A 15,324-nucleotide genomic window follows, 5' to 3' on the forward strand; every position below is an offset into this window, starting at 1 on the left:
AATGCTGGCCAGGAAAGAACTTAGAATTTCCCTTTAGAAGATAAACCTTTGAATTTATGCTGAAACAGAATGATGATTTAATCACAGAACATTACTCAACTTACAGCCACAATGAATATCCTTGAGCTGACATTAAACAAAATAGAAATGAGCTATAGCTTCAGAGCTTAGCATACAATATATTTAGATTCTCTCCCATATCTGCATCTTCTTTTACCCTCCCACCAAATTTCTGTATTTTAGTATGTGTATATATACATATATATGTATATATGAAACCTTTTGTATGTATAAAGTATTTTACAATGGATTTTTATTTTTAAAACACAAATTTTGCTTTCAATACCATTACTTTAATACAGAAAATATCAGTTTTATAAACCTGTGAGTTTATATTGTGAAATCTTGCATCTTAAAATTAACTAAAAGCTGCATGTAGCAATTTATGGGGACTAAAAGCATTTTGATATGCTCCTGAAATACCCAAACTCTGAGTTTAATGCTCATTCCTTAATTATTCCTTTAAATTAAGGCAGTGTAAATTACTATTGCAGTTATCTAGTTGAACTTTAAATTGCTTCAATAATGCTTTACTAAACGAAGTGCAATATTCATATTGAGCACACTTGGAGCTGTATCTAATCTACAATGTTCCTAGTTCCCATGTTGGCGATGATTTTGTTCAGTATACCTGATAGAATTTAGGTGCCACTTAGTGGAGCGTGACTCATTTATTGAAAAGATTTAATTAAATCACCCTATTTTCTAGGAATTTACTCCAATATGTACAGCACACACACACACACACACACACACACACACACACACACACACACACACAAACCGGGCTTAATGCTTATTCTCGAGTTTTCCTGCTAGATCACCTCTTTTACCTCTCCATTCCTTTTATTTAGTGGGAGATAATTATCTTCAAGAATACCTGACCTATCATATCAAGTGGTCACTTTTATTCAAAACAAGTGGTTTCCACTGAATATTCTTATGGAATGAGAAAATCCTTCATTTTTTACTCATAAATGCCATATGTATGTAAAGCTAGTATAGGACCATATTAGTAAAATGTGCTTTCATTTATTTTATTTTCCACCTGCTTTGCCATCTGCGCCTGTCATAAATTGTTCTTTATTTGAATTATCGGAATACCATATACTAAAATACTTAGTCTGTATAGTACTTACATTCATATACGTGAAAATCAATGATATATAAAAAGTAAATGGGTCTTAGTTGCATACATCCGTCTTTAGTATTTTGTCCGTTATAATTTTACTTGAGTTTATTTTTTCCCAAACTTACGAGGAAATGAGATGGTGGAAATATGAATTCCATATTAAGATAAGGAAAGCCATAAAAATGCTGAACATGAGCACACCAAGATACATTCTTTTAATATTAGTGTTCTAAATAAACAAAAACACTCTATGGTAGATTTCTGTTATCCTTTTTCCAAAGCAGAACATGGTATACAGTGTCACATTTCTAATAAAATAGTCTTAGTATTTCAACATTTTAGTTTTTTTTAAATAATACTTTATGTGCATGACTGTATTGTCTGCATGTGTGTAGGTGCACCTGTGTCATATAATGCCCTTGGAGGTCAGAAGAGGGCTTTGGTCAGAACTGGAGTTACGGACAGTTATTAGCTAATATGTGACTGCTGGGTACTAAACCCTGGTCTTCTTTAAGTGCTCTTAATTGCTGAGCCATGTCTCCAGTCCAAATTTTAGTTTTATATTTAATAGTTTCTTAAATTTTTTGAAAAATCTTTAGTTACCAAGATCTTTAACGAATGTCTTGAATTAAAAATACTTATTGGTGAGAAAGGGAAGTATCCAAGAAATAGATCTTAATTATTACCTATTTTTATTACACTTAAAAATATTGATGATAAGCTATAACATTGTAAACAGAATTTCAAAATAGTAGATTTAGAGATAGCTTAGTTTTCTAATCGCTTCATTTGCTTCAAATAAATAATAAGATAATTACTTGTTTACATTTCAAGATACCTTTATAACTTTTAAGTAACTTCACACCTGACCTATGGTAGTTGTAGAATTTTGTGTTTTTGAGTAATCACAAACCCCAAATCATAGAACTATTAAGCCTGAAATACAGGAAAAATAGGGAATTTTGATATTATTTTTGAACCATAGAAACATTATGAATAATAAAATGTTTTAAAATAAATATGTATGCATATATTCATATATTTTAATGCCAGAGAACTGAATTACATTAGGACATCATGGTGATGTCATAGGGCAAATAGACTAAGTTGCTTGAAATTTTCTAACATTCAGTTTCCTCGTTTGTAAATTTAGCTACTTGTAGATTAACTTGCTGAATTTTCATGACCCATTGGCCTCTAAAACTGAGTCTGAGTTGCCTTGCCCCATTATGATAAAACATAATTTGAGCCCCTAACATGACTGGCAGTTCCTTATGCACAAAACAGTAATACACTGGAAGTCTTGCCTTATTTATGGCATCTTCTGTTTTGCTAAGAGCCTAGGAACAATGCGGGTTTATTACTATTCTTAATTAATGTAAACTGCGTCATATATCCAAAGTTACTATTTTTCTCAGTGTAATTTTTGACTATCAAATTCTTCTAGGATAAGCATAAATATAGTATGTATATATTGGTATCATATACATGTAATTTTGCCTACAAGCATACATTGCACAGTGTGAAAATCAAAGTTAATGTGTCTTTTCCCTCAAACACTATTTATATAGTGAAGATTTTCTGAATACCCTTTTCCATATTTTAGAAGTGTACCTTGTGTTACTGTCTGTATCCACTGTACTGTTCAATAACACAGCCCACTTCTTAAACTATCAAACTATTCATTAGTTCTTTTTGATTTACTTTCCCATTCCCCCAAGATTCTGGTCCATGATGGTGATTCACTGTTGACAATGACCAAAAATGGAAACAACCTAGTGTCATCCAGCAGATAGATAAAGTATGATACCTATAGATAATAGAACCCGTTAGCCATTAAACATGAAATTTTGTCATATGTGATGCAGTTTTTAAACAGTGCATTCAACAAATACTTATCTCACAATTGTTGAACTATGTATTAAGTGCTAATGTTAGCAGTAACCCAGTAGACTAAGATCTTGACAAAAGAACTTTGTGAAGACTAATGAAAGACATGAAGTAATTTCATTCCCTGTGACCAGTTTTGTGCTTACCCTATCCATAATTTTGATGACATAGTACATGAATATAGACAGGTTATTCTAACCTTTCTATTGTGTATGCCTCAAGCCTCTATGTATTCGAAAAGATAATTGTGCTTAAATCGTACAATCTCTGTATAGATTGTGGATCAAGAAAAAACATTACAAATTTTATTTCTTCTCAGTTCCTGCTGCTATTTTTTTTATTATTTTTGTGTGCATCATTTTTAACTCTAAGAATTGTTTTCAAGAGGCCACAAGAATTATAATGATATACCTTATAGGTATCATTAGAAGAATTTTTAATGAAAATTACAGTGGCTTTTGAGGAGGAAAACAGTCTCTTTAATTGAAAGGTTAAAATCATCAAACAAAAGGTACATGTCTGAACCTTTTAATGAACCTTTATCAAGTTATGTATATTCAGAAGCAAGTAAATGTTATTTTCCTTTAAAATAATTTACTTGTTGCATTTACCACTTTATGGTGTTTGGAATGCTGAAACCATTACAAATTCCAGATTTCTGCAATAATACAGAAATACAAATACTACAGTCCAAATACTGAGCAACACTAAAGTATTTAGAATTAGCAAACCTTTGGGGTGATAGTATTATAATTGCAACTTTGATGGGTAGAAGCAAATGAGGTTCAGAGAAGTCAAGTACCTTGAGTAAAGTCACTCAGCTAACCAGAAACAGAGCTGAGATGAAATCCAAACTGGCTCTATAACCCATACTTTGGGTCACTGTGCTTTTGTTAATTTATGCCAGAAATGAAATGTAATTACTGCTGCTGAGATCATAGACTCTCTGTTTACCTTGTGACTTGACATTAATGACTCCTAATATCAAGTAAGCTAACCTTTCTAAGCTGCACTCTTCATATTTTTAAAAAGGATAGAAGAACGTTCCCTCCTTTTTGAATTGGTCATATTAAGTAACATGATGTAAGCAGAAAGGTCAGGTGAGCATTGAAGTAGGCCTTCACTGATATTAGATGTGGTTAGCATTGTTGGCACCATTGACAGCATCGTAAGCAATCGTCTGTGTGAAACCATTTAGTTTTAGGAGATGAGAAGAGGAAGAAGAGTTGGAAAACTTCACAGAGAAGGTGCAATCTCAGCTCAGTATAGAAAACTTAATAAATTTTACAAGGAACAGAAAGATAAACAGGCAAATTCTAAAAGATGCCTAGAACCTTTTATTGGTGCAGTGACAAAGTCTGTTCAAAGGCTTACCATGTTCTATATCCCCCTTAAACTTTTCCCATCTTTTCAGTTTCAAATCATGTTGTGCTGGCTGCTTTTCTGACCCATGAGCTAACCAAGTACACACCTGACTTACGGGTTACCCACATCTCCTTAGTGATGATGTGATACATGTTTGGAAGATGTGTACACACACACACACACACACACACACACACACACACACTTAAGATTTTATAAAATTTCATCATCTCAATGTTCTTTCCCTGACTACGCTACATAGTTGCAATTTGTGCCATCCATCCCTTAGCCCCAACTTTCCATCCTCTTTGCCCATTTTAACTATTTTTGTTATCCATCTCTTGGCTTTCCAATGCATACACCGTGGAATATTCATTGCTTTTTCCCTTCTAGAGTAAGGGTGTTCTTACAGGTCAGTGCCAAAATTTACCTCCTACATTCCTTTCTGGACAAGGTATACCATAAACAGCTTAGGAGCCAAATGGTCTTACATTTTCTTTTCCCCTTTCTGAGTCATTGGAGTGGTGCTAAGCACATTTTGTCACCTGTGCAATGGAGATAATAGAGATGATACCTTTAAAGGTTTGTCATGGAAATAAGAAAAATTTTACGTTCTTCGTGACTGGTATGGAACTATTTTTCAAGTATCCAGTAACCTCTTTTGAAACTAGTAAGGGAAACTAACCTAGTAAGCAGGGTAGGACTTCCTCCTATCTTTCATCTTTTTTCTCATATCAGAAACTCCATATCAGAAAAATAAGAGGATGAAGAACACGTGGTTTGAATTGTATTGGAGGAGTGAGACAGTGTAAACATGGCTGGGAGAAGTGGGGGGGGGCAGCCATGAAGTCTACACCCATGAAAGTAGATCGTGTTCTTTGATGTGCATTTCTAGTACCCAAGAGTGTCGTATTTACAGTATGTGTAATTAAGATGCCTGAAGTGATAATGACAGATTTCTGCCTCTATGATGTTTGAAGAAAGGCATATTGGACAATGCATACATTTTAATGATTCAATAATAACACAAAAATACTTATTCTTATGGATATTATATTTTAAAATAAGAGTTTATAGACAGGAACAATGTGATGATAGATATTTGCTTATTTCAAAATAGTTAAAGTATATATGTAGTTTATAAAATCAGCTCATATGCCTTACATATATGGCTGTGACATATTCTATCTATACAAATGTATATTATATATGTACACATAACTCAGGCATTTAGGCTATAGGTATATGTAAGTAGTGCGTTGAGGAGGGAGTGTCTCTGTTTCTCTATGTACTTGGTTTTTAGGAGGAAATGCATTAATTTCCAGGTGTTAAGTGTATAAGTACATTTTGAAAGGAAAATTTGAGGCTTTATTTTTTGTTTGAGCATGCGTGATTAGTGTTTTAATTGCTCCACATTTACAAAGCCCTCTTTATGATAACTTGAAAAGCAGTCCGAATGATTGATTTAAATGTTTTCATATCACATGTCAACATCTGTCGTTTTTCTCCTCTTCATAGTTTGTGGTTCAAAACAAACAAAATTCCTTTAGAGCACAAAATTTCAACTTAAAAAAAATAGCTGCTTCACTTCTCTGTGGTCTTTCAGCACCTAAATAAATGCTACCATGGTAGCATTTATCACAGGTCACTTCATCGCTGATTTTTAAAAAACTCATTGGTGGAAGCAAAGTTGCTCAGCAGGGGCCAATGGGAGATGATTACTGTAGATATATTAGGCTAGTAAAATAACAGCTTCTCCTCTCTCTTGTCAGCAACTTTTGTCTGCCGCCCTGCACCCATTCTGATTTGATTTGATTTGATTTGATTTGATTTGATTTGATTTGATTTGATTTTTTAATTCTGAAAGTGCTGATAAAACCATTTAGGTGAACTAGTTGTCATTTTTCATGTCTGTTGTTTTTCATCATTGTATGCTGTGAATGTAGCTTTTATTCATCATATATTTTGTATTTCTTTAACATTTCATTCCACAGGCACTCCAGAAAGTCTGAAAGATCTAGCATCCAAAAACAGACTAGGAAAGGCACTGCCTCTGATGCAGACAGGTAGGCTTGCTGTCGTGCTGTGCTGCTGTCTTGTTTTACATAGACACAGGATGCCCTGGCTCTGCCATAACACTCCATTCAGTTCACAAACAGTGATTTTTGAAGACTCTCATGGAAATAAATCAACTGCTATGTGAAAAAAATATGCTGAAGAAATAAGACAAAGGCACTATATAGGCAGCCCTTAAATAATAGTGTTTTTAAAACAAACAAATAAAAAACCCCATATATTTTCCTATGATCGTTCTGATTCGGGGGATTAAATACATACCCATTCTTATGCATATATTAAAACTTTGTTATTTTGTTTCTGAGTTCGATTAAATGTTTCTAATGAATGTAACTGGGCATATGAAAATGTCTTGAGTGTGTTAGATATCTGACATCTTCACTTATAAATCTTTTTTTCTGCAAAGATATAATCTATGATTCTTGAGTTTTACAACAGATAATAATTTTCGATGTTAATGTAAGAGTTGTAAGGAATTGCTGTTGTTTTGCAGTTCTTCCAATTCCACAAAGTGATTGAGTATGTTTAGGTTCAACAGACTGATGCTTCCTTTGACATTGGGACAGAAACAAAGTCCAAATAATGTGTATAGATGAATACCTCTCTGTTTATCTGAGGATCCTTGAGAGCATGGATGGGGACACAGATGAATGGGTGTGTTTGAATGTGAGAGGTGCTCACAGGCCAAGTGAAAAGAGAGAAATGAGCAGAGTGGTGATGGAATTTGAAAGTATTCAGTAGACAGATTTTTCTGAGCTAAACCAATAGATAAAACAAGATTGCAATGAGGAGTGTTTCATGAAAGGGAAAAATGTGAGAAAACAACTAAAATTGAAATATTATTTTGAGTTTGAGTACCACTCCTGGAATGGAGAGTAGACATCAGAGAATGGGAAAAGAAAAAAAAAAGGCTGAAGGTTAATGACATCAGGCTTAGTTTACATGAATGACATGAATGATGCGATTCTGGCATGTTAATGCCATGCTACAGAATCTCAATATATTTATGAAATACTGTTATTGTGTAAACATGGGAAAGTGGATAATTGATCTTGAGTTTCAAAATTATAGGCAACTTTGAAACAATTTAGAAGGTGCATCAAAGGGCCAAAGGGTGGATGAAGCTACCCAAGAAACTACTGCTGTAGGCTAGGGCACAACTAAGCCTGGAAGCTTAGTGTTTGATTCAGTTCATAAATATGTGCCACACTGAGTTCTAGTTTAATGAATAAAATACAGAGAAACAAAAATAAAGTCCATTTTAAGAAGATATTACCAAGTTGAATTCTGAAAATTGAGAAAAGAGAAATAGTAAAAGATTTGTTAAAATGATGATGAGGGCCTACACAGGGCAGGTAAGATGATTGCCAGCAAGTCCCATGAATTCAGTTCCTGAAACCCAGTGGTGGAAAAGGAGAATCAGCTTTTGTTAACTTGTCCTTTGACCTGCACATATATTTACACACACACACACACACACACACACACACACACACACACAAATGTAATTCTAAAAGAAATAAAGAGAGATGAAGTTTATTCCTATCTAACAGGCCACAGAGAGGCAATTTATGGAACGTACTGTACAATGGAATAAGGATCTAGGGAGACCCCCAAAAAATGTGACTAGAAAAGAAATTGGACTGTGAGAAAGAAGGTGAAGCATGACGGTCTACCAGATAGGTAGGAGGTAGTCAAGAACTAATATCAGTTGGGTTTCCACCTTCACATCCTTCATTCTCACTTCAGCTAAATAGAAAACGCTAGGCTTTCATGTGTGTGTTTCTGTTTGTTTATAATGAAAGCGCTTATTGATTTTTGTGGGAGTCTAAATTTTATGCCTAATTTTTAAGAGAACTGTTGACTACCTGCTTACACAGGAATTGGCCTGTAAGTTCTAGGTTGCATTAACTCTTGTTTCTGCAGAATCTCTGAGGTGACATCTAAGCCAAGGTGAATTGAGGTCACAGTGTGAATGCTTTGCACATTCGTTCTAATGCTTCTTTTTTATTTTCCTCTTTCTTTCCTTTCATGTTCTTTGACTTTTTTCTTTGTTAACTCTGAAATCAAACCCAAGGTCATGGAATAGCTAGTTGGCACTACCCTTGGCAGTACCCAGATTGAACACTGATTCTTAATATTGGGAGTTAACAACTTCCAAATGCAAGTCATATTTCTCAGCTATACATTGAATTCAGGAAAATTTTTCTTTAAAATTACTTTAAGTTTGTGTACACCAAATTTGGAATCCTGGGGAATAGCCTTGCAAGAAAATATTTTTAAAGTATTCGATGACCTGCTACTACTAAAAGACAAACGAAACTGATTTCTGTCTTCTATGTGTAACCACTTTAAGCATTGCTGCATATCCTCTTAAGTTCTCCAATAAGAGAGAATCTAGCTTTTCACCTTCATTTGAGTCAAGGTGTGAGAGAAGCTCGCATAATTTCTGCATTTTACTACATTGACTTTTGTTTTTTTGTGAAACCTATACACTGCTGGATGCTTTGCTTATACGACTTTTAAGAACTGCCTAAAAGTGCACTTTCTGATGGGTTGTTACAAGAGGAAAGAACTGCAGGTCTGTAAGCTGTAAGGAGACAAATACTCTGTATGCCCCCCCCACTTCTTTTTCTTCTTTTTTAAACAAGTAACTTTAAAAACTCCAGATCCCTGTTTTTAAGCTTCAGTCGAGACAATTTTCTGCAAATCCATTAGCAATAGAAATATCTAGACAAAGATCTAAAGTTTTGATATGAAATACATTTAGCACCAACTTAAAACAGTAGTCCTGGGTGAAAAAATTTAGGCAGGGACTAAACCACTGGTAAGTATTTAGATACACACTCAGAGACGGTGGGCCAGAATATCCATGTGTAAGCACAGCCATGGCCAAACGAATCCTCATTGTATGCCACTTTACACACATTTTCATCTTAGAAACTCACAGAACATGATTTTCTTTTAAGTCCTGTAAGACAATTCAGTATTTGTATACATACTTATATTTTATTGCAATTTCATCTGATAACATAGAAATAAATCCTGTCCCACTGATTATCACAGAGAGGGAGAGGGAGGGAGGGAGGGGGGGAGGAAGGGAGGAGGGGAGGGAGGGAGGGAGGAGAGGAGAAGAAGAAGAAGAAGAAAGAGAGAGAGAGACAGCCTCCCTTTCATGTCTAAAGCGCTGAGTTCAAGTACTTAGCATAAAATTAAAAAGATCACATCCCATGTCACCTATCAGGAAAGAAAACGCTCGGACTCTGACAGACTTGTTGGACTATGGATCCTGTCTCTAGAACATTTATCTCATTGCCTTTTTGCAAGTCATTGGATGATCTCTGCTTCCCATTTTATAAAATAGTATTAATTATATTTGTAAGGATGTATAGTACCAAAAAATCACAAATATATGTGTATTTACATAGACATATGCACTCATGTATATGCACATACATCAGTTCAGAGCCTAGCTTGTATAGATGGCCTCATACTAACTGTCAGTGAAGAACATTTCTTAGATGTTATTTCATGTATTTACCATCCATTCTTGGTGCCATTCTCTAACATGATTGTTCTAGCTCTCATTCTTTTTATATCTTTGCCCTTTTAGCCCATTCCATTTCGTTAAAAACAACCAATGTTCAACAGCCTTGAGTCTTTCAACTTCATAGTGCCGTAACTTGTGATTTCTTGTCAATTCTCCTTTCCATTTGCCAAAAACAAACCATATTTGATTCCATTATCTCTCCTTTGTGACACTTTGGTCATTTCTTTTAAAGTTCTTTATTTTCACTCTCCTGTAATTCAGGGTTGTTGCCACATCCCTCTCTCTCTTGCTCAAGCAGAGTGACTTTCCACCTCCACTGTTCTACACTATCATGGTCATTATAGACTGATTAGTAGCAAGAACTCTTTCTTTATTGGAACAGGTGGACAGTTTCTTTGTGTAAAGGAAAAAGTACATCCTGTGCAAAATATTTCACTTCAAACACTGGGTTCTTTTCGAGCTCCCCTAGCCTCCCTGTGGCTCAAACATAGACACCTAAATTGCATTTTCTGAAAACTACATAGTATCCATTTATTTGCTCCTGGAGTTGATTGTAATAATCTTTGCCATTTAGTTGGGTAAGGCATAAATTCTATTTAAATTATGTCTGTGGTCACATTTAAGTTGTTTTTAGGTGCTTATAAATTTCATTAAGGAATGAAGCGAGATTACAGTGAAACTGTACTGTTTGAGAGTTGCTTCATTACTAGTGTGAAAACTCTACAATTTCACTTTCAAAACACATCCAGAACGTGTATATTGAACAGACTCATTCTCAGACTAATGGCTTGTAGAGAGTAATAAATGAAACACCATCTTTTGTTAGAAAATACGTGGGTATATAAATTTTTCCCATTTCAATTAGTTTGCACACTTAAGTTAGTGTGAAAGTCAACTCAACTCAGAATGAGTGAGCTTTTCGAATAGGTGGAATGTGGTAGTTTCTTTTTATTTGAAGTTGCAAATGGAAATGAGAGTTGAAGCTTTAGGACATGAATTGGGGTCTGATAAAGCCTTAATTTACAGCTCAAGAGAATACAGTTCACCTTTGTTAAAGATGTAAGCTGTGATCTCTCATTTTTTTTTTTCCAACTGACATTTTCCTTCTATGTTGTTCTGAAATGGAAGACACAATGTGAAGCAAAAATCAGTCTAGTGGTGAAAATTATTTTACTAAATGGAAATAAAATCAAGTAAAGTAAAAACTGACTAGAAAACACTCATAAATGTTTTTGTATTCAGTATGGATTCTTCTTGCACTTGAAGACATATAATAAGTAAATGTTCCACTGTTGTTTAAGAGGATAAGATGTTATTACACTCCGTCTGTCAAGGTCATACATAATACATATTTCAATCATGCATTTTATTTAAAATAATACTAAAATGATGAAAATGGCAAAACGTTCATCCATTTTATTTATATGTATATATGTATCAATTTTAATACTTAATAATTAATTCAGAAAATTTCTTCATAGTAATTTTGAATTCCTTATGAGGACAACTTCCATTGTATTGACAAAGAGCTTTTTAAAAACTGCCCAATCTACCAGCACATGTTTTACCCATTTATTAACTACTTGTGCTTAAGCAGTTGTATAAATTAATAAGGTATTATATAACTGATATATTTTTTTTACTCTACTTAGATTAAGCTCAAGAGGCATTCTTTTTTTGCCTTCTATTTGCCATAGACTTTCTTGTTGCACAGTAGAGCTAAGGGCATTGTAAAAATATACAGATTTCTAGATCACGTACTTATAGAAGACAAAGACCTGAAATATCCTAGTTTTCATCCTGGTAATTACACTCATTCAGTCAACAAATTGATTTTTTGTGCCAGCAATATTTCAGGCACTGGACATAGAGCTCAGTAACCAACAATGAACTGTAGTCTTGGACCTTGGAGAATTTGTAAGCGGTTAATACTATTAAGACAGACTAATAGATTAGCCCTCTAAAACTGAGACATTAACATTGATGACAGGAACTTGTCAGTTTGGCTACTGTTCCATTTCAGTAACTGTGTGATGAATTTTCTTCTGGTTCTTTAAAAACTCACTGCCTTATAAGAGTATCCTGATTTTCCTTGGACAAATGTGTTGGTATAAAGTTAATGTGAACCTGCTGACTGAAGATCTTTTTTGGCCCTAATGTTTTAGGGTTCTCTCACCATGCCTTTCTAGAAGGGGATACGCAATCCCAAGAGCGACTGATCAACCAGTCATTAGGGGAAAACATCCCGCTCGCTCACGGTCGAGCGAGCATTCTAGTATCAGAACCCTGTGTTCTATGCACCACCTTGCCCCTGGAGGGTCGGCGCCACCTTCTCCGCTTCTGACAAGGTTGCTATTCAGTGTCCAGCCCAGCATTCATGTCCTGCCGCTGGGTGTTGGTGTGGTGTTGTTCCTTCCTGAGCACTTGAAGCTTTCACTCATTATGACACCATAGTTTTTAATCTTTTCTTTGTGGCACTTAAACCTCTCCCACATCCTCTATTGCCTGCATCTTCACTGTGCTGGTGGTATCCTATAGTTCCTGCCAGTTAGCTGCCATTGAAAATTAAATTTGGCTGTGTTTGTCCTTTCATCTGTTTGTGGCATATTCATATATAATTTATTATGTGAAATTCTTTATGATCAGTTACATTGGTGATGGCAGTATTGTTTATAAAATAGAAGAGAATTTTGAAAATAACCTTTTACATGTGTTCATAAAATGTTAGGACGTTTAAAATTTCTTCAGTTACAAAATATTTGCATGCCGGCAGATGGAAGCCAGCTTAATCTGGGCAGGAGCAAAGTAGCTGCATGCTTCTTACATTCTATCTGTAATTTCAATCCTTACATTAGTATATTGCATAGCATGTGTCAGGGTTGTTTACAATACCTTTGAGGTATTTTTTCCATTTAAAAATAAGGTACAAGAGATAGGTACCTATTGAAAGTCTCTGGGACAACAATTCATTCTTACTAGTTACAAATAATTCTGTATACAGTTTGTTCATAGCAGTTTGGCAACAGGCCTTCATAACTAATTTTTGAGATCCAGATACTGTGGTTAGTTTTATCACAGTATGACCACAAATAAATGACTAAAAACACGGCCTCATAGAAAGCTAGTGAAAAGTGAGCCACGTTCTGCATAATTCAAGAACGCATGCAGAATGGCTATGGCAGACCCTGACCTGCCTCTTTCCAGCCTCCTAAGAGTATTTTTTTGTCATTCAACGTATTCAGTTTTGCTACCAATGTCCCAATTAGTGTGTTATTCCTGTTTTAATAGGAACGGGAAAAGTAAAAGACTTTATCAGGCTGTGTTAGAATTTCATCCTCCCTTTGCTGTTTGCCTGCAGAATGCACCGACAAGGAAGCCCAACCCAGTCTCCTCCAGCAGACACATCCTTCAGCAGTCGCAGGGGAAGACAGCTCCCACAGGTGCCAGTACGGAGCGGCTCTATAGAACAAGGTATCCAATAAAGAGCCATCTTTGTCCAAACACCTTGGATTTGAAATTTCTCCTTTTATACTTCTGTTAAGTAAATGAATACTGTTTATATTAAATGTAGTTTTCTGAATTCTAAGAATCTAATGGTCTTATAATCTTATGCCCAGCACCCGTTTGTAGTGGTCCATGGCACATATTCAGTGATTATTGATTGAGTGAATGAGTTAATTCAAACAGACTGGGTAGTACTGAACAGTTTTACAAAGTCATAAATGTAGACTACATCAATTTAAAAAAATTCAGTACTCTCTGGATTTTATTTATGGAAAAACACTTTACCTTATTTAAAAAACTTATTTAAAACATATTTGATGTCTTTTTAATTTTAGCTTCATTGACAATATCTTGAATATTATATAATTTTGATGATGGCAAAATTACTCAGAAAACCTACTTGTCATTTTGAACAAGGCATGTTGTTTATATTTCCCTTACTTTGTTTTATTTTCCTGAGAGAATGAGAACGTGTGTATATACTTGTGTGTGTTTGTATGGGTGTGATTTGATAGCAGAAACCAAGATTAAACTATCTGAACTAACTGTTTAAAATATTGGGCTAAAATAGTATTTTCATATGAACCATTTCTTATTGGTAAATGATTTATCAATATATCCTAACACATTTATTACTGATGTGTTGAATTGCTGTAATTTTTTCTGATTAAGGATTGTAGTGAAAGTAAAATGGACACCTTCAAACATGCATTCGAAATCTTCATCCTCATGACATACTTTGAAGGTTAACATTCTGAATACTTATTTTAACAGTGTTGTTTTTCCTGCTGTAAAACTTGCATTCCTCCCATGTTGAGGATACTGGGTATCTTTTCCTCACTCGGTTGATGTGCTTTATTGAATATACCTCTGAAATGAAATGTTAATATAAGGAAATAAATGCATTGGTTCAAAGATTGAAATTACCTATTTTACTAGGCAAACGAGTTGATAATAGAAATATGAGTATTAAAAAGTGATGGTGACATGCTAATTCATTACTGTAAAAGGTGCTATAAAAGCTTGATTTGGGTTTTTAAATCACATTTCCTTTTGGTATAACATGCTTTAGTGTTCAGGGATATGATACGTGTATCCATTTAGTCTATCAGGAAAAATGCAATCTTTGTAAAATTCTTTTCTAAATTCTCAGGTAATGTTGATAGAATCCACATTTCTAATAAGCTTTCTTTCTCTGGGAACATTTTGAGAGGATTTCTACAAATTAATGCTATTTAAACTATCTTTAGAAATAACCATTTTGAAAGTTGTATATATATTTATTTTATAAATGAATGCTGGTGTTTAGGTTATCCGTATATGAACTCTTGTTGCACAACTGAACAAACTATAGAATTTGATGTTTTGCTGCAAACTCAGTGTCACTGGTCACAGATACTCAGCAAGTTATGAGCTTCTTAAATTCTTTGCATTTCCTCCAGTTGCAAGTACAATGTTCCATTGCATATGAAGGTACACACCACATCTAAGATTACAGTTAATGGTGCTTTTGCAAAATCAATTCACTGTATACTTATTTTTTTAATTCATGTTCCATTGTTAATGTCAATATTATGCTTATAATACTTATATTCACAGTTGTCTTTCAGAGAAATCATCAATCTGTAAAGGTTGAATTGAGGTGGGAAGAAGGGACTGAATGGGAATGACACTGTTGGAGTTACTTTGATATTTATTATTATAAATACATTAGCTAAATCTTTCAGACACTGAATGTTCCTGAAAC

At 34.4% G+C, this 15,324-nt stretch overlaps 1 protein-coding gene across 48 annotated transcripts in view; it reads left to right on the forward strand.

The window, feature by feature from the left end:
* The window catches only part of Rims1 (regulating synaptic membrane exocytosis 1), a 486,359-nt gene that overhangs the window by 353,557 nt on the left and 117,478 nt on the right, over positions 1-15,324 (forward strand). For 17 of the 48 annotated variants that reach the window (XM_008856314.3, XM_029557777.1, XM_017795156.2 and 14 more), the window contains 3 exons: positions 6,442-6,513; positions 12,239-12,421; positions 13,432-13,544. In XM_008856314.3, the coding sequence (XP_008854536.1) occupies positions 6,442-6,513; positions 12,239-12,421; positions 13,432-13,544 (368 nt within the window). The remainder of the gene's footprint in view (positions 1-6,441; positions 6,514-12,238; positions 12,422-13,431; positions 13,545-15,324) is intronic. The other 31 variants (XM_008856301.3, XM_008856316.3, XM_008856317.3 and 28 more) reach the window with 2 other exon arrangements.

Source organism: Nannospalax galili, unplaced genomic scaffold (genome assembly GCF_000622305.1).
Source record: "Nannospalax galili isolate Female #2095 unplaced genomic scaffold, S.galili_v1.0 scaffold206, whole genome shotgun sequence".
NCBI classification, from domain to species: Eukaryota; Metazoa; Chordata; class Mammalia; order Rodentia; family Spalacidae; genus Nannospalax; species Nannospalax galili.